Source organism: Eptatretus burgeri, chromosome 17, assembly GCF_056783735.1.
Source record: "Eptatretus burgeri isolate ZD-2024b chromosome 17, Ebu_testis_v1, whole genome shotgun sequence".
Lineage (NCBI taxonomy): Eukaryota > Metazoa > Chordata > Myxini > Myxiniformes > Myxinidae > Eptatretus > Eptatretus burgeri.
In genome coordinates this window covers 47209176-47227851 of record NC_140977.1, presented here as the reverse complement: position 1 = coordinate 47227851, position 18676 = coordinate 47209176, and the positions used below count along the sequence as shown (strand labels likewise).

The 18676-nt window shown below is 44.5% G+C and overlaps 1 protein-coding gene across 5 annotated transcripts in view; it reads left to right on the top strand.

Moving 5' to 3' along the window:
• Positions 1–18676, top strand: part of LOC147010000 (transmembrane channel-like protein 7) — a 74850-nt gene that overhangs the window by 41822 nt on the left and 14352 nt on the right. For all 5 annotated transcript variants that reach the window (XR_015052655.1, XM_085861017.1, XM_085861016.1 and 2 more), the window contains 8 exons: positions 2055–2203; positions 8042–8189; positions 10010–10183; positions 14977–15128; positions 15302–15419; positions 15677–15774; positions 16749–16937; positions 18431–18556. Coding sequence is in view for 4 of the 5 variants with exons in the window: in XM_085861017.1 (XP_085717143.1) it covers positions 2055–2203; positions 8042–8189; positions 10010–10183; positions 14977–15128; positions 15302–15419; positions 15677–15774; positions 16749–16937; positions 18431–18556 (1154 nt within the window). In the remaining variant the exon portion in view is untranslated. The remainder of the gene's footprint in view (positions 1–2054; positions 2204–8041; positions 8190–10009; positions 10184–14976; positions 15129–15301; positions 15420–15676; positions 15775–16748; positions 16938–18430; positions 18557–18676) is intronic.

Here is an 18676-nt window from a genome sequence, read left to right as displayed (position 1 = left end):
ATGAGAGCAGTCTGTTAAAATAGCAGAAGAGAAGTGCATTGTGAAACAGTAAAGAGTACCACATGTGTGAGAGAGGAAGATGAAGCATTATAAGATTGTTTTTGTTGTTAATATTAATGTATGAGAGAGTTCAACAGATTAGGTTATGGAAGTGTAAAAAAAAAGAAATCGAGGAAGACGAGGAGGAAGTTAAGAGGAAGAAGAAGTAGCAGAATCGGGAGAAGGTGAGCGTGTTGTTGTTGTTGTTGGGTATATATTTTTTTTTTTTTTTTTTTTTGAGATAAGAAAGAGATTAGTTGGGAGAATGGGGGATGTTTGGAAAGTGGGGAGGATGAAAATTGAAGGTAATGGGGAGGATAGAAATTGAAGATAATGGGGAGAAAAAACAAACAAAAAAAAAACGATCGAACACCGAGTGGAACCGGTAGGCCTCAAACCTAGGACTAGGCCTCAAACACCAAGTAAGAACGTCGACATAAATACTCACAAAATAGCACGATTTTTGAAACAAAACCGAACTAGGAACACACATTAACATGTAGGTGAGAAAATTAAACAGTTAAAACGGGACAAATAACAACCGGAACTTAACTTTGAGAATGTCAGCAGGGAGCCCCGAAGGAGACCTCTTGCCGCTCAAAACCGGAACTCAAAACCGGAACCGTTCCATTTTTAGGAAACACATCGGTGGTGTATAATTAAACTGAGATCATCTCACCTTCGTTGTGACACCCCCCCTCCCCCCCAGGCAGTGTATGTGTGTATGCCAACACCCATCTGTCTATAACAATGCTCAGAGGTGAGTATACCTTCCGACAATTACATCAGCATCTGTAACCGCTACCAGTCCAAACTACCTGGATCTACTAGCATTGCCATTGGCCTCTTGTCACTGCAGGACAGGCCCAGTCCATTCCTTCCTGGCACGCTTCATGGACAGTTGGATCATGGATGTCAAGCAGAGTTTGACATGTCGGTAGTCTGTCTCCACTGAGATCATCTCTGTTTATGTCTCTTCCTGTAGCCAAGAGATAAAAAGCAGGATGAATCTTCTTATATCTTCCCTGCAGCTTCTTGACATAACTAAATAGGGTAACAACAATCCCCACGTTACGTTTCTATTTCCAACCCACCTTCGACCTGAAGGGGCTCTATCTGACAAGCAGAGCACTTTAACCCTTTGAACCCTGAGCTCCATGGAGAAAAATCCAGCCGCTCGGGTATGTAGAGGTTTGAATAGCGGCCGGTAAAACGGCCGCTAGGGTTCAAAAGGTTAAACCCCAATATCACCTTATTTTGGTGCACTTTGTGCAGAATAACTCGTACAGGTGGTGGATCTCAGGTGGGGTGGGCTTGCATTGCAAAGTGCACCATCCCGCAGATGGACGCTCGACTGGGCGGTCTGTCTGCTCACACTTGTTGGTGGACGTTGAGGATCCCATGGTGTCTTTTGAAAAGGACTAGGCCATTGTGTTCCGGTACTCTCACCAATTCCTGGGCCAAAAGATCTTTCACAAATACAGTAGTTGGAAAATTATTGCCCGCAGTCTGGCCAAATTACAAATTACTGCCATCAGTCGAACGTCGGACCGAGCCGGCCAGTTCATTGAAGACTTGGGCCAATAAACGTCTCCCTCACTGACACCCCATAGCAAGGTGGGATTAAGTGGGGCCATTAAAGAAGTAAGAGTCGATTCTTATTGCCTGGACCTGTGTCATGAGGCGAAGTGGCTTTATCCGTGTCATTGGTCAAAGTTAGGTGAAACTCTGATGTGCAATGATGGAGATTGGCTGGCTATCCTTCTTTGGCACAAACGTTATCAACATCTCATCATTTGTGAGATAACGTGCAGCAAGTTAAATATTACCAAACTCACAACCTTGCCGGGTTGATGTATCCACATCACTTGTCCCCAAGTAGATAGCTCTGACACAGAAGAGGAAAGATTAGATTCAAGATCGATCAAGGCAACGATAACATGCTGATGTCAATTACCTTTGCAGCTCTGTAGGAACATTGCAATGATCTTTGTGTTTGTTGGCCATACTGCCAGGGCTTCCTGGAACACACTATCCTCTTCTACGGCGCGTACGCGCCGTTGACCGGAAACCTCTGGCCTGGCGTGAAATACTCCCTGGTGATGGCGTATCTCTTCGTCCCACCTGCCTGCCTCTTCTTCAGCCTTGTGTGGATGCTAAAAAGGTCTGCCAGTCATTCCATATGCTCATTCATCTCCAAAGTTATCATGGATTATATTTTAACCTTGCTCACTTTTCTTCTTGCTTCACACATAAGAGTAGTTAACGTGTGGAATGGTCTCCCTGGAAAGGTAATGGTATAAGAAACAGTAGATAGGCTTAAACTGGAATTGGATAGGTACCGGGAAGCATTGGGGATAGAGGGGTACACGGATATTTGGAGGACTGGTGTAGAGTTTAGATCTGGATGAGTGGTGTATGCACTGGCAGTGCTTGTGATGGCTGTGAGAGGGTCTCATTAAAAGGTGAACGTGCTGTCCATGTTTGTTCATTCCGTACACAACAACCCTCGCCATCTCACCCCCTTCCAAAAAAACAACCCACAAAATATAACAAAAACTAGAACGGGCACTCAGTTGAGCGCATACCTTCGCCAACGCTACATTTTGCCCCCCCCCCCAGAAACCGTTGATTGTGAGGGTATTTAATCCCATACCACATCTGCCATCTCATATGTGTTATGATGGCTTAAAAACATTAAATTTCCTTTGTCATATCGTATATCACAAGATTGGGCATTGAATTCACAACATTTTGGCATTGGTTGCATGCAAATTGGATAAAAATCGAGCGCACGATGGCAAAATGATGATTTTGACCTTTACATGACCTCGACCTTGACCTTTGTACTCTTAATTTTGTAATTGGTATTAGAGTGTGGGGAACAGAACAGTCAACATTTTGGTGTTGGTTTCATGCAAATCGGATAAGAATTGACCGTGTTATGACTAAAACCGCACATTTTGCAATGTCGTGACCCCCCTGACCTTTGACTCCCAACCGCTAATAAGGGTTATGACGTCATTGTGTCATGTCACATATCACAAGATGGGGCATTGAATTCTGAACATTTTGGCATTAGTTGCATGCAAATTGGATACAAATTGACCGCGCTATGGTAAAAAGACGATTTTGACCTTTTCATGACCTTGACCTTTGACCCGATCGCTCCCAAAATTTAATCAAATGGTCCTCGGATAATAACCAATCATCCCACCAAATTTGCTGCGATTCAGTTCAATACTTTTGGAGTTATGCGAATAACAAACAAACAAACAAACACACATATTCACAAATAAATAAATGAATAAATACACAGCGATCAAAACAAAACCTTCGCAACAAAGTTTGCGAAGGTAATAAATACCATGTGTGTGGGCGTGTATATCTATATACACACAGTGTGGTGCAAATGTACGAGTCCACTTCAATCAATGCCAAGATGAATCAAATCACGATTTCGAACACAAATTGATCATAATATTGAAGATATGTATCCATATTCTTTAATCTGTTATATTTATTATTGACTGACACTTTGTCTGAACAGAATAAATGAAGGATGAACGCACTTGAGGGAAAGATAAAATTTACGGGAGCAGTCTGACTATGCTCTGGAGTGCATTACACTCAAACATAATCCATAAACTTATTAATGCAATTCCAAATGGAGTTGAGGCAGTTCTCGAGGCAAAAGGGGGTCACACCGATTTATTATTTACGAGAAAATACAACTTGTCGCTTTACTGAGGGGAATATTGGGGTGGGGGGAGGGAGAGGAAGGTGAGAGGAGGGAGAGGAGGGAGAGGAGGGAGAGGGGCAGGACAGAGGAAGGGAGGGAAGGAAGGGTGGTGTGGGGAAGGGGAAGGGAAGGCAGCACAAGGGGAGGGGAAGGGAAGGGTGACAAAAGGCCCTCAAACAGCAACATGTTCTTCTAGACCGAGGGGTTCTATATAAAACTGGGCAGGAGCATTTAAAACCCACGCTATCGACCTGGCGAAGGCCTGCCTGCATGCATGCTTGCACATGCAGTGACCTTTGCACCTCTCTAGCCGACTCACTCCAAATCTGAGTCGTACAAGCTAACCTATGGGGAAGCAGTTTGAAATTCAAAACTAAACTGTCGGTCCTTAACAGAGGGGGGGTGGGGAAGCAGGGGGAGGAGGGAGGGTTGGCAGAGAGGGGAGAGAAGAAAGAGGGAAGAGGGGATAGTTCAAAGAGAGGAAGAGTGGTGGGAGAGAGGTCGAAGAGAGGAAGAGTGGTGGGAGAGGGGGTGAGGGGAGGGGGAGAGAGGGGAGGGGGAGAGAGGGGAGGGTAGAGAGAGGGGATTCTGGCAGACATGATGCATACTTCAACGTCCATCCACGAGATGGCGCACACATTGATGAGTCACCCTGCCTGTGAAACACCAGGATGACAGTTTATAGCTGGGTCGGGATTCAAACCCAAGCTACACACCTTTGAGCGAGCATACGTATCTCTTGGCTATCCTGTTGTGATGTGGAGATTCATTGCTTTTTAACAAGTAAAAACATTTTTTTACTCGTTGTGATCATATAATTTATTTTGCCTTCCTAACTCTGTTATCGAACTGTGGTATTGTCATCGAAGCTTGAAGAGCGGTATTGCCAAGTAGGCACACCAACGAAATGGTTGAAGAAACTTTGAAAAACAAAACGTTGAATTTTTCGATGTGTATTTATCTATGCCTGGTGTTGGCTTTATGGTTCGGGTGGTGGGCTTGGGATCCTAGGGTCCTGAGTTCAAATCCTGCTCACTGTTGAATTAATACCAGGTGGGGTTAACTCGGCATGTCCTCCTTCCGAGGTCGGCAAAATGAATGCCAGCATGCTGGTATACTGTGTCAGTGGCGACTCGTCTAGGATTGTGCCCAATAGCCAAGGAGACTGCTGAGCCAGAACCAACGCTCAGTACAGAGTATGGTCCCAATGGATGGATGGATTTATATATGCCGAAGTGATGGGTCGTATAATGGAAGAAGATTGTACAATAAGGGGAAACGTCATGTAAAATAAAATTGCACATTTAAAGTGAGCTAGCCAACGCCCGATGCACCGCCGAACAATGGGGGCTAAATACGGGTGAGTGGCCTCTGAACTTTGTTCAAGTCAATCAACATACAGTATTCAGCGACAGTGTGTGGCTTTAGCACTCAAGGAAGCACTCCAATGAAACGGTTGATAAGGAATGGCTGGGTAAGCGATTAGCGATCGCTGATCGTTCATATAAACACATCCTGGAGACGCCTGAAATAGCAAACTATGTCTGAATTAGACAAATGAACACTTTTTTCAACAGTCGGAACTGCTGCTATGATCAATTCTGGAGCTTAAATTTTGTAATTCGGCTTAGTTTAAGAGATTCTCGAGGTTATGGCACGTGCAGAAATGAAATAAAGCCACAAACGCTGGCGTGCCTAGATGTTTATAAGCATTGCACTGTATCCAGCAATTCGTAGCTATGATCATCAGGAATTCGAAGAAATGAGTGAGGAAAGTGAAAAAAAAAAACTTTATCATTAGTAATTCATTGCAGCCTGTTCCAAATCAAGGCATTGTTAAGCAGACCAAAAAAAAAAGGCCAATTAAGACCCCATCGACTTTGAGGGACAGCGAGGTATCCGAGGATGCCCATGATAAAGGACATAATTACATAAGGCCGTTAATTATCTTCAAAAGGGGTGTTTTAATTAGCCCAAACATCCAATTTTCACTCTTGCACTTCCTTGGAGTTTTCTTAGTTTGCATGCAAAGTTTCAGGCTGCTAGGTTTTATGGTTTTGGAGTTTTGGAGGAGACACACACACTGATTCGCTGACACATTGACTGCCTAACACACTGACACTCTCTGATATTTATTCATCTGGATACATAAATACAGATTTGATGTTTTTTTCCTCTTATAAGTGTTGTTTTTTCCTTTAATAGTTGATGGAAATCCCTTGAAAGTGCTTTTGGTTTCACGAGTTTCTCGAGGAAGGGTTTTGTGTTAAACAGCAGTTGTGACTGTTTAAAAGGTACTCCCCTCGTGTGCATACGTGTTTGTGGTATATAATATTATTTTACTTCTGGACCTCTGGTAAGGGTACCCCAAGAAATGCCGCGATTAGCTATTTACACACCTTAACACGGATTTTGCCCAAGGCAGAAAACCCCCTTGGCGAGGGGGGAAAATGAGGTCGCTACAACCTCCATCGTGTGACCTTTAGTCCTCCTGTCAAGCTTGGTTGAGATTGGATTAGTAACGACCGAATGTATCACTGTCAGAGAGACAGACAACAAATTGCATATTTTAGTATGATATTAAAATGATTTATTTTATTATAAAATCTCAATTCATAAATTTCCTTCTGGACTCATACTTTTGCACCCCCTGTATATATATATATATATATATATATATATATATATATATATATATATATATATATATATATATATATATATATTGCACTCCATATCACTGCACCCCATGACACGCTGCTCCGGAGCATGCTCCCATACCTGACCTGACCTGTATATCTTCAGGGTGTCAATAAAGTCCTTGTGCAACTTTGAACTTTTATAAGTTTTGATGCGGATACAATAGAAACAAACTGTAAATGGCATATGAAAGCATAATTCATCACGTTTTCTTCTTGTTAATATTAATGTTGTTGTTATTGTTGATTGTTAAATGCACAATTGCCCCCTGGTTTCTTGACGAGTTGACATTTTCTAGTGAGACTACTACATCAGTCGTAAAGTCAACCACCATAATTACCGCATTAAACATTTTATGGGACGATGGAAAATTGTTGTTCACTCATCAAAACAACATTCTGTGGATGAACTCATGGCGACGATCACAAAATAAATTCATGAAATTACTCAGCAGCAGCAACTAGAGAATGTTTTCAACAAGTTGGAAAAGCGGATTGAATGATGTGTTGCAAAAGATGGTGGGTATGTTGAAGGCTAAATTTTTAACCTGTATTGAGTAAGACCTTCATGAATTATGCGTTCATGTATCATTTATAGTTTGCTTCTATCATATGTGCAGGAGGAAGGCAGCCTAAAGCACTTGTCCGATCACGATGGACCTGATGATGAAGATGACGACGACAATATGTACATCAAAAGTTATAAAAGTTCAAAGTTGCACAAGGACTTTATGGACATCATTTGTGTGTGTGTGTGTGTGTGTGTGTGTGTGTGTGTGTGTGTGTGTGTGTGTGTGTGTGTGTGTGTGTGTGTGTGTGTGTGTGTGTGTGTGTGTGTGTGTGTGTGTGTATATATATATATATATATATATATATATATATATATATATATATATATATATATATATATATATATATATATATATATGTTTTCAACAAGTTGTATATAACAGTGGAGCATGCTTACACATTGTAAGCAATAACGAACCATGCTTCCCCATTTTCTCGGGTCACTCACCTGCATTTTTTTTCATATATATATATATATATATATATATATATATATATATATATATATATATATATATATATATATTTTCATTATGGATGCTTTCCAACGGTTCTGTGATTTTTCCCGGTGTATCGGCTTTGATGTCCATCGGCACGCAAAATTTCAGCTTTCTACGTTACCCGGAAGGTACCAATGTTTAATATCAGTCAGTGAATGAGTGAGTTAGTCAGAGTGAGTTAGAATGAGCTATATCTATATACAGTAGATATATTGTTCTCCTCCCCACCCCTCCTCTCCTCTTTTTGCAGTGAAATTAAAGCAATAAACGGAGATTGAGTTGATGTATTGTTGATGTAGTACAGGCAAGATTGCATGAATGGCCTTCTGCGTCTAATTTCCATGCACACCCTTGTGTTGTCCTGATTCCATGATCAAATTGTTTGGAGAGACCGAGTGTCGAGTTGACCACCTTGTCTATCGCCACCTCGGTGGCCTCGTGAAGCTGTATATTTGACGTTTCTGCTTTACATGTCTCGTTTGCTCACAAAGGCTGGCTCTGGGACTAAAGCAAAGCATCATGGGCCTGGAGCAAAAGCCCTGCCCATTTAGTAGACTGCTCTTCACTGGCTGGGATTTTTGTCTTCGCGAAGATAAAGCAGCGCTATTGCACAAACACAGCCTCGGCAATCAGCTACAGGTATTGTACTGTTTCAACTAAAGATGAAACTTCCTGAGCCATGAATACGTAAATGTAGATTAAATACATGGTACAGCTTCCTCAATCGCTTTCTCGTCAAAATACATGGACCACATCTTCGGGATAGACAACGTCACCCAGTGTTTGAATTGTAACACAAGATTCGTACATGGCATTTGCACGTATTGTATGATAAGTAACACCAATAACTGCCACTGCTAATAGCAATACCTTATCTTATATATTATTTCCGAGTTTGTGGTTTCGTGTCGTGCTATCTTCGACTTTGTTCTGCGCTCGAGTAACGTGATATTTGGCTTACATTATTTCAAAGACCATATGAGGTGCATGGTACAAAAAAAAAAATTAAAATGGTTCTGAAACAGTGAAATCGTATTCCACTTACTGCATTAAAGTAAAATTACTACTGATACTCTGCATCAGTTCCTTTCTCAAACACACCCACCCCAACATGTCGCACAGAGCGCGGGTTATGCTAGTGAGGAATTAAAACAATGTGTGCTCCAAAAAAGGAGGACCTTTTCACAAAAAGAAAGACCAAGGGTTTCACGAGCTCAAGGAGGGCCCGACAGTGCAAACTAGTGTTGTCTTTATTTAATACACTATTCTTGGCAACCAAAAGCACATACATCATTGACACAGTTAATGCTTTCTGTGTACATATCTTTTTGTGTACAGAAGTTATTTGCAACATTGTATTTCGATGAATCAAATTACTGGTAACTGCCACCATCTGGTTGGCTAGAATGTTGTTACAAGGACAGATGAGTCAAAGTTTCAGTTGTTTGGATCGAATCGAAGATGGATATAATCAAAGACAGAATGTGAGATGACAAAAAAAATGATACTTATAAGAAGCCTTGCTTGAAGCCAACAATTAAGCATAGAGGAGGTTCAATTCAAGTTTGGGGGTGCATGTCCTCAAGTGGTGATGGAAAAATGATTAAAATTATGGTATATTCGCGACAGCAAGGTACAATGCAAACAAATATGTGAGTCTTTGTCCCGCAGATGTGACATCACGTAAACTCGTCGATTAGTTATATCAAGGTATATTGCAGTTATTCAGCAGAGGCAAAGTGAAGCGAGGTCGAAGCCGTTTATTGCTGGTACGTGAGACACCCTGCAACCCATGCCTGCAAATACCAGACTTTTTTGAACGCCGGCTGCATTTTCAATTCAATCATCATGTAACTTTGTTGCGACATTCTCCATGGGTAGGCCCTCCTATTTTGAAAGTTTTGTGTCAATTGCTGCAGTGGTTGAGGAGAAAACAAACTTAAAAGCGAATAAAGGAAGAAAAAAAAAAGTGAGGGCCTCGGCCAACGTTCCACAACAAGTTCAAGGATGGTTGTGGACACGTATTAAGTTATAGAAATTGGGTTATTTGAATGACGTCTTTTTTATAAAGGTGTATTTTCATTGAAGACAAAGTTTTAATTTCTCTATGGATCAGAGGAGAAACATTCTAAATGGCGAAGACTTTTGCACAACGGTCTATGGTAATTCTGGCTTATCAGCATTGTGCGTGGTACATGTCTGGCAGCCTCTGTGGGTAGCTTATCATAATTATTTATTTTATGGGTCAGGGGATAATTCTGCATCGTGTTTAAAATTTTGGTGGAAGCTCAGCCATCCTTGTTCGACATTGCTGCTTCTTGGCTGTGCAATGTGTACACGTAAGTTACTGAAAGGTCTCATCCTTTTTTGTTTGTTTTAAATCCTTTTATTGGTATTTTTTTAACATTCTTGTTTCTCCAGTACTGACATGATACTTACAACCTGGGATGCATTTCCAGAGCCTGGTGGCCGGGCGCCGAAGAGACGACGCGGCCGCAATGCGGACAGACATGGAGAATTTCAAACTTTTAGCTCTGCGCTTGAGCCTCAACATCCTCGTACTCGCACTTCTTGGAGCAGCACTGGCAGCTATTGCTGCGGTGACAATCTCTGCTCCCAAGCTGTACAATTCGGTGTGGTTGCACATAAAGTGTCACCTTGCACACACGACTCCACCAGATGTTTATCAATCGTTCATTCCTTTTTTTATTTTAAGGTCAACCTATAGTCTCAGTAACCCTCCCCCTCAAGTCCCCCTTCCAAACGCAACTCTCTCTCTCTCCCACTCCTATCCCTCTCTCTCGCACACCCCTATCCCTCTCTCTCACACCCCTATCCCTTTCTCTCACACCCCTATCCCTCTCTCTCACACCCCTATCCCTCTCTCTCACACCCCTATCCCTCTCTCTCTCACACCCCTATCCCTCTCTCTCACACCCCTATCCCTCTCTCTCTCACACCCCTATCCCTCTCTCTCTCACACCCCTATCCCTCTCTCTCTCACTCCCTATCCCTCTCTCTCTCACCCCCCCATCCCTCTCTCTCTCTCACACCCCATCCCTCTCTCACACCCCTATCCCTCTCTCACACCCCTATCCCTCTCTCACACCCCTATCCCTCTCTCACACCCCTATCCCTCTCTCACACCCCTATCCCTCTCTCACACCCCTATCCCTCTCTCACACCCCTATCCCTCTCACACCCCTATCCCTCTCACACCCCTATCCCTCTCACACCCCTATCCCTCTCACACCCCTATCCCTCTCTCACACCCCTATCCCTCCCTCACACCCCTATCCCTCCCTCACACCCCTATCCCTCCCTCACACCCCTATCCCCCTCCCTCACACCCCTATCCCCTCCCTCACACCCCTATCCCCCTCCCTCACACCCCTATCCCCCTCCCTCACACCCCCATCCCCTCTCCCTCACACCCCATCCCTCTCCCTCACACCCCCATCCCCTCTCCCTCACACCCCCATCCCCTCTCCCTCACACCCCCATCCCTCCTCCCTCACACCCCCATCCCTCCTCCCTCACACCCCTATCCCTCCTCCCTCACACCCCTATCCCTCCTCCCTCACACCCCTATCCCTCCTCCCTCACACCCCTGTCCCTCCTCCCTCACACCCCTGTCCCTCCTCCCTCACACCCCTGTCCCTCCTCCCTCACACCCCTGTCCCTCCTCCCTCACACCCCTGTCCCTCCTCCCTCACACCCCTGTCCCTCCTCCCTCACACCCCTGTCCCTCCTCCCTCACACCCCTGTCCCTCCTCCCTCACACCCCTGTCCCTCCCTCACACCCCTGTCCCTCCCTCACACCCCTGTCCCTCCCTCACACCCCTGTCCCTCTCTCACACCCCTGTCCCTCTCTCACACCCGTCCCTCTCTCACACCCCTATCCCTCCTCCCTCACACCCCTATCCCTCCTCCCTCACACCCCTGTCCCTCTCTCACACCCCTGTCCCTCTCTCACACCCCTATCCCTCCTCCCTCACACCCCTATCCCTCCTCCCTCACACCCCTATCCCTCCTCCCTCACACCCCTATCCCTCCTCCCTCACACCCCTATCCCTCCTCCCTCACACCCCTGTCCCTCTCTCACACCCCTGTCCCTCTCTCACACCCCTATCCCTCCTCCCTCACACCCCTATCCCTCTCCCTCCTTTCCTCTCCAGCCAATACCAGGATGAGAATTTAATTCTCAATTTTATAGACCAGTCCACCCCAGAGAATGAAGATTCATGGACACTTGTTTAGCGGTTGTTGGCCCTCTTTATGAAGGATGTCTTTTTTATATTAAAAAAATGTTAGAAATCAAATATTTAAATAGAACATGGGACGTGTACTTTAACCCCAGGACCAAGACACACCGTCTAACAAGACCGCCCCATGAGCACACACGTGCACCTCAGCCCGAAGGCTGAAGTACATGGTCAATCAAGCACACACATCCAAACCCCGAAGGGTTAAAATGCATGGTCATACAATTGGAGTAGGTTTCCATTATAATGAGGACCACAAGCTCCTCCCAAGAGTGAAGATATTCGGTTGAGATGAGTCCCCATCACTGCATTGTCCTGGGTACCAGGAAGCAAGTGCCACATCAGCTCTTGCATGCATTGAAGAAAGCTATCTATTTTATTTTCTATGAGCAAATACAACCCGTCACTTTGCTCACAGTAATATTACGGGTTGGGGGGGGGGGAGAAAGGGGAGGGGAAAGAGAGGGGTAGGAGAATGGAGTGAGGAGGGTGAGGAAGGAGGGAGCTAGGAAGCGGAAGGGGGTTTGCGTGAGGGGAGAGGAATGGAAGGCAGCATGAGGGGAGGATAGGCAGTGTAAGGGGAGGTGAAGGGAAGAGAGCGTGAGGGGAGGTGAAGGGAAGGCAGCATGATCGGAAGGGAATGCAGCATGAAGGGAAGAGAAGGCAACATACCGAGGCATTATCAGGGTGATAAAACATGCCCAAACAGCAACATTTTCTCTTTAACTGCCGGGCTCCATATATTACTGGGTAGGAGCAATGAAAAACGCACGCTACCTGGTAAAGGCCTGCCTACACGTATGCATGGTCGCAGATGTAGCGACGTTTTCATCTCTCCAGTCGGCTCACTCCAAATCGGATTTAAACCTGCTACGCTCCAGAGAAGCCATTTTCAATTCAAAACTAAACTGTCTATCTTTAACAGCCCCATATATATTATGCATTCCTCCAACCTCCTCGCGGTCCATGCAAACTGTGCGGGCACACTGGCGATATACTCATCCTTTCACTCGTACACATGCATGGATTCTTTCTGGCATTCCTGACACCCACACTGCACGGCACACCTAAGGTGGCTTCGGTACTGCAGCATGTCCACCCTCTGCGTGCCGAAGCACATGGTTCACGAGACTGCCGCGTAACCTCCACCACAATGCCACACACCATGGGCCCGGGCGAGTTTGGCCCGTGGGTCCGCGAAACCCTTGCACCGCACGCGTAACCAAGCATGCAGTCACGTACACACCCACGCGGAGAGTCTCTTTACAAAACCCAATCTCCCCATTTGTACCACATCCATGTGTGCTGTCTACGTACCTCTTCATGCATGCAGCAACTGCCGGCTGCACCTCCTGTTCGGAACACACCGCCGGCTCCCACTGCACGGATGTGCTCTCCTGTAGGGTCATGCGTGCCCTGCACGTATTCTCCCCCATATGTGCCCTAAGATGTTTGATTCAAGAGCTCGGTCATACTAAACACCACCTGGAGACACCTGGAGTGTCAAACAACGTGTAAATTGGACAAATGAACGCTTTTTTTTCTCACAGTCAGAACTGCTGCTAAGGGTAATTCCACAGTTTAAATTTTGAGTTTCGGTTCAGGTTAAGAGATTCTCGAGCTTATCGCATATGCGGAAATTAAATAAATGCAAGAACGCTGGTGTCTCTGGGTGTTTATAAGCATTGCGACATGTTCATCGGTATGAAGCTTTGTCATGCAGAAACTGACCGATTCCCCAAGCCAAGGAATTTTTGAGCTGAGCAGAAAAACATGGTCCATGAATACCCAGAGCTGAGCAAGCTGAATGCAGGCTGACAAAAGTTGAGCCTGTTTCTGGTTTTACCGTTAATTTTCTTGAAAAAGTGATTCAATTTACCCAAACACCCAGTTTTCATTCATGCACTCTCTTGGAGTTCCCTTAGTATGCATGCAAAGTTTGGGGCTGTTTGGTTTCATGGTTTTGGAGTTACGGAAGAGACACACACACAAAGACACACATTTATTAGTCCCCTAATTCATCCATCCATTGGGACCATACTCTGTACAGAGCGTTGGTGCTGCTTAAGCAGTCTCCTTGGCTATTGAGCACAATCCGGGACGGGTCACCACTCCGACACAGGATACCAGCCAGCATGCTGGCACTCATTTTGCCGACCTCGGAAGGATGACAAGCTGAGTTAACCCCGCCTGGTATTAATTCAATAGCTGAGCGGGATTTGAACTCGGGACCCTAGGATCCAAAGCCCACCACCCTAACCATGAAGCCAACACCAGGCATAGTCCCCGAATGGTTTCACCAAAGGGGACTATCGGTTTGCTGTCTGTCCGTCCGTCCATCCGTCTGTCCGTCCGTCCCTCCCACCTCTGGTTTTTCAGACTTTTTCTCCATTCCCTTTAACACATTCAACTGAATATTGGTTCATGGCTTTATTATGATACGTGACAGAACAAGTTCGAGTTTCAGTGTGTTCAGAGTGAGGGGGAGGGAGGGGAGCGAGAGAGTGAAGGGGCATGGAGAAGAAGGGGAGAGGAAAGAGGGGGCATAGTCAGGGGAAGGGGAGTGGAGAGGTGGGAGGAGGGGTGAGTGGGGGTGGGGGTGAGATAGAGTGGGAGGAGGGGATTGGAGTGGGGGAGGGGGGTAGGGGTTGCTCTGATTAATATGTAATGCATGCTATTCAATACATGTGCCTCATTCTTTGATGAATATCAAAAGAAAATAAGTGGCGGTGCTATTTTTTCACATCAGAATTGTATGTGTAATTTTACTCATAGCCAAAATGTAACTGGCATCAGGTGTGTGTGTGTGTGTGTGTGTGGGTGTGTGTGTGTGTGTGTGTGTGTGTGTGTGTGTGTGTGTGTGTGTGTGTGTGTGTGTGTGTGTGTGTGTGTGTGTGTGTGTGTGTGTGTGTGTGTGTGTGTGTGTTCAGAGCGTCTTGTTATCTAAATGTGGGTTGTCAGCATGTTTGCCGATGAGCCAGTTTGTTGTTTACATTTATGGAGTTTACCTTTCTGGTTCAAAACAGTATGCTTACACATACAGCTGTGATGCCCAGAACAGTGGTGATAATAAAGATAACTTGAATGTTTGACACACAATGATGACCATAATATAGTATATGGAATATTTAATTACAATAATAATAATATTTTTGACACAGGCTCCCAAAAGTGGCTTTTTGTCCTTGCTGATCCTTTACCTCCCCTCCATCATCATCTCGACTGCAAACTTCATCATGCCACACCTTTTCAGCCTCATTGCCACCTTTGAGGATTACGGGCCGAACACTGGGATCTGGATCTTGCTCATGAGGTGACGGAGCTCTCCATAGATCAACAACGAGCAAAGTTCCTCAAGGAAAGCATGCAAGCTTGTATTTTAAGCATCGGTCTTGGACACGTGTCGACAACAAATGAGTTTGAGTCGAGGAAATCAAGCCCTTTCTCGGTCTCATTTTGACATGCCTTACTCTATGTGCTTCCTAGGCTCATAGTTCTGCGCCTGGCAAGCCTGTTCGTCCTCCTCATCTCTCTCTGGTCTCAAATCAGTCTCTGCGGTCACAGGAGTTGCGGCTCCTGCGGTTATAATCACGAATCCTTCCCAGTAAGTTCCTGACTACCAAACAAGTTCTCGAGATGAAATGAAATTTCCACTTGCAAACCGTGTTGTGGCTGTGGTCTCACCAGGTCCTGTGTGTGTATCGAGCTCAAACCTTGATCCCTTACTGGCCTGATTGCCCCTCGCTTGGTCGTAGGCGAGAATTTACAAACGACGTTTGGTCGAGATGTTGGCATTGTCGTGTTAATGTTTTGTTTTTTCCATTTCTTCCTCCCACTTTCCCGATTCCTCATGACTTTCAGTGCTGGGAGACTATTGTTGGACAGGAGTTGTACAAACTCACAATCTTTGACTTCCTTACCACTTTTGCCCTCATCATATGCGTCGAGTTCCCGAGAAAGTAAGGGATTCACCTTGTTTTTGAAATGTCTTTTTACCCCATTTGGATGATTTGTGTTGGAAAAGGCAAAGCAAAATAATCATTGATGTACAATTAATGCCTTCGTCTCCCCCTAGGGATGAGATTGCTTTCACATGTTGCCGCCATCAACGCCCCAACCGTTTTGACATGACATATAGAAATACGTGTATGTGTGTGTCTGTGACCATTTTTCTCAGACATGGCCAAACGGATCTTCGTCAAACTTTCAGAGGTTCATCAGTGAGTGCCGGGGAGTGTTTTAGGCAAAAAATGTTTTTGAAAATTTTGAAAAAAGAAAAGTTTGATTTTTTTTATTTTTTTTTTTAGATCGCTCGATAGCGCCGAAGTGTTTTTAGCTATGTGAAAGGTAATATTAAATGATCCCCGACCCCATTCTTTCATGGGTATATGGAAGTGTTTTAGGCACCCACAACAACAACAACAAAAAAAGTTGATCTCTTCAAAATGCCAACAGGAGAAATAACAGCACCGGGCAAATGATTAGAAAAGCAGGTTTTTAAATAATGAAAAAAAATCCCAAACATTTGGATGAAGTTCAACCCAAGGACCAAAATGGATGGTGAGACAAAGCTGTTTGTTGAACTGTGCCTCAAGGCCACCCCAGCCCGCTATAGTAAAGTTGATCAGTGTGCGGACTCACACACAGACCGATTGCAATACCCTCTCCCATCCCTTTGGCAATGGGTGACACAAACAGGGGTAGAAAGAAGCAAGCCAACACATTTACTCCAGGATTTCAGAATGAATGGTTGCCCACCTTTCCAGTCGAAGTTCATACATTGCCCCTGAAGGTGCCACAAACCCCAATCGGTTGAGCTTGTTTAGCTCCTCCTGCCCAGTCATTCAAGGTCTTCACCTCATGACCAGGACAAAATGTGTACTCGATGTTAAAAATGCTGCCGAGTTCAACCCCTCATCCCGGTGCTCTGCAGGTTGATGGTGACATACTGTCCTTGGAAGTTGGTGCGCCGATGGGGTGAGCAGCAGTTGAACGTGGCCAGCAATGTGCTGGACGTGGTTTATGGACAAACAATCTGTTGGGCAGCCATTTTCTTCACACCGTTAATGCCAGCCATCGTCTGTATCAAATACATTGTCATATTTTACCTGAAAAAGGTGAGGTGCTGATGGCGATTTATTATTTATTTTATTGTCACGGTTGCCTGACTATCAACGATTGCTCAAACATTGAGAGCTTTAAAAACGGCAGATCCGTTTCAACATAGAAAGTGATAGATCATGTGCAAGTTAGACGACAATTGGTTATGAATGGGTTGGTTGAGGAAATTATGTCTCATTTGTATAGGTATCAGAAAGGAAGTAGAACAGCGTTCAGTCGAGCACAGTCCTCAGCCAAGCTGAACATATTATGTTTTGTATCCCATTGATACGTCAGACCTGAACCAAAATCGAATCGGCTTGTTCTCGTTACCTACCCAACCCATCCACCAAGTTTTATCACAACCCGTCCGCAACTTTTTGAAATATCGTGCTATATATCGTTTTTTGGCTCTGATGAAGAATGACTTTCAAAAAAATTCTCGTGTATGGATCTTCACCAAAATCTAGTCAAATCAAAAATCAAAAATTCTTCTTTGTCACACACCCAACCTGTCCACCAAGTTTCATCCTAATCCGTCCATAACTTTTTGAGTTATCCTGCTCAGTCACAGAAGGATACACATATTGAGCGTACACATTGATGGTGGAATTTTTGACGAATTGTCCCTCTTTTTCCATCCCCTGTCATGTACTCGATGGTTCAGATGTTCCTCTTCCTTTGCCTCCTTTAATTCTTAGTCTTCCCAACAATTTCTTTGTGCAAGTTCCACTCACATTTCTCCACTTACCCTTCTTTTCTGATGTTTTTATTATTATTTACTTATCCCCATCCCCCATTTCTCCATAACAGTATTTTGTTTTTGTCGACAAAATCTAGACTCGTGGAAGAGCAAGGTAACAGAGGGTAAAAAGGTAATGGACTGACAGCCGGGCAATCGTTTGATAGAACAAGCAAGGGAATGAACGAAAAAAAAAAAAGAGCGAGAGGAAGGGAGGAAACAGAGTAACCTGTAAGTAAGAGGGTTGGATTATGTGGGGTTATTGGTAATAGATATTGAGAGGATGATGTGAGATGATGGTGCACCGCTTGCTTGAAATCCTGGAAGGAAGAATGCAATTGAACAGTCCCTGCAAGGTGGTTCCACGGATGGGAGAAAGGATGAACAAATGAGTTGAGGTGTGCTGCCGTTACCTTGGGTTTTGGAAGTCGAACCAGAAGGGGTTTGTTGGAAGAATGCGTACGTCCCAGAGTAGCTGGGGAGAGATGGTCAAATGGCTGAGAGAGCAGAGAGAGATGGACAGGAAGAGAAGCGATAAAGAAAAACAGAATTAAGTTTTACAAAATGAAAAGAAGAAGAGGGAAGGAGGGGATTGTGGTAAGAGAGGGTACAAGGGTGTGGGAGATAGATGTATGGATCATAGCATAAGGGTGGAATGCCAAAAGATCTGCCATAATTGCAGACGAAACAAACAAATCTCCTCCATTCCTGTCGTGTTCGGTTCATATGCCATTATTGCCTTGAATTTTGTTTACTGTTGTTTTGTAGGTGAGTCTTATGGAAAACTTTCGACCCTTTTCTCACTCCATCCACATCATCGGTTCAGACTTCTTTTTTTCCCTGGTACTTCTCCTCGGTCTTGGGGTGGCTGCTGTGCCGATGGTCACAACAATGGGATGGTGAGCATTGGAATAATAGCCCGTCAATTTGCAGCAAGCAAAAAAAACCAATGTATGTATTTTCTGTATTTTTTGGCTATTTTCATTTTATTTTTGGTATTTCAGCTCTATTTAAAAATA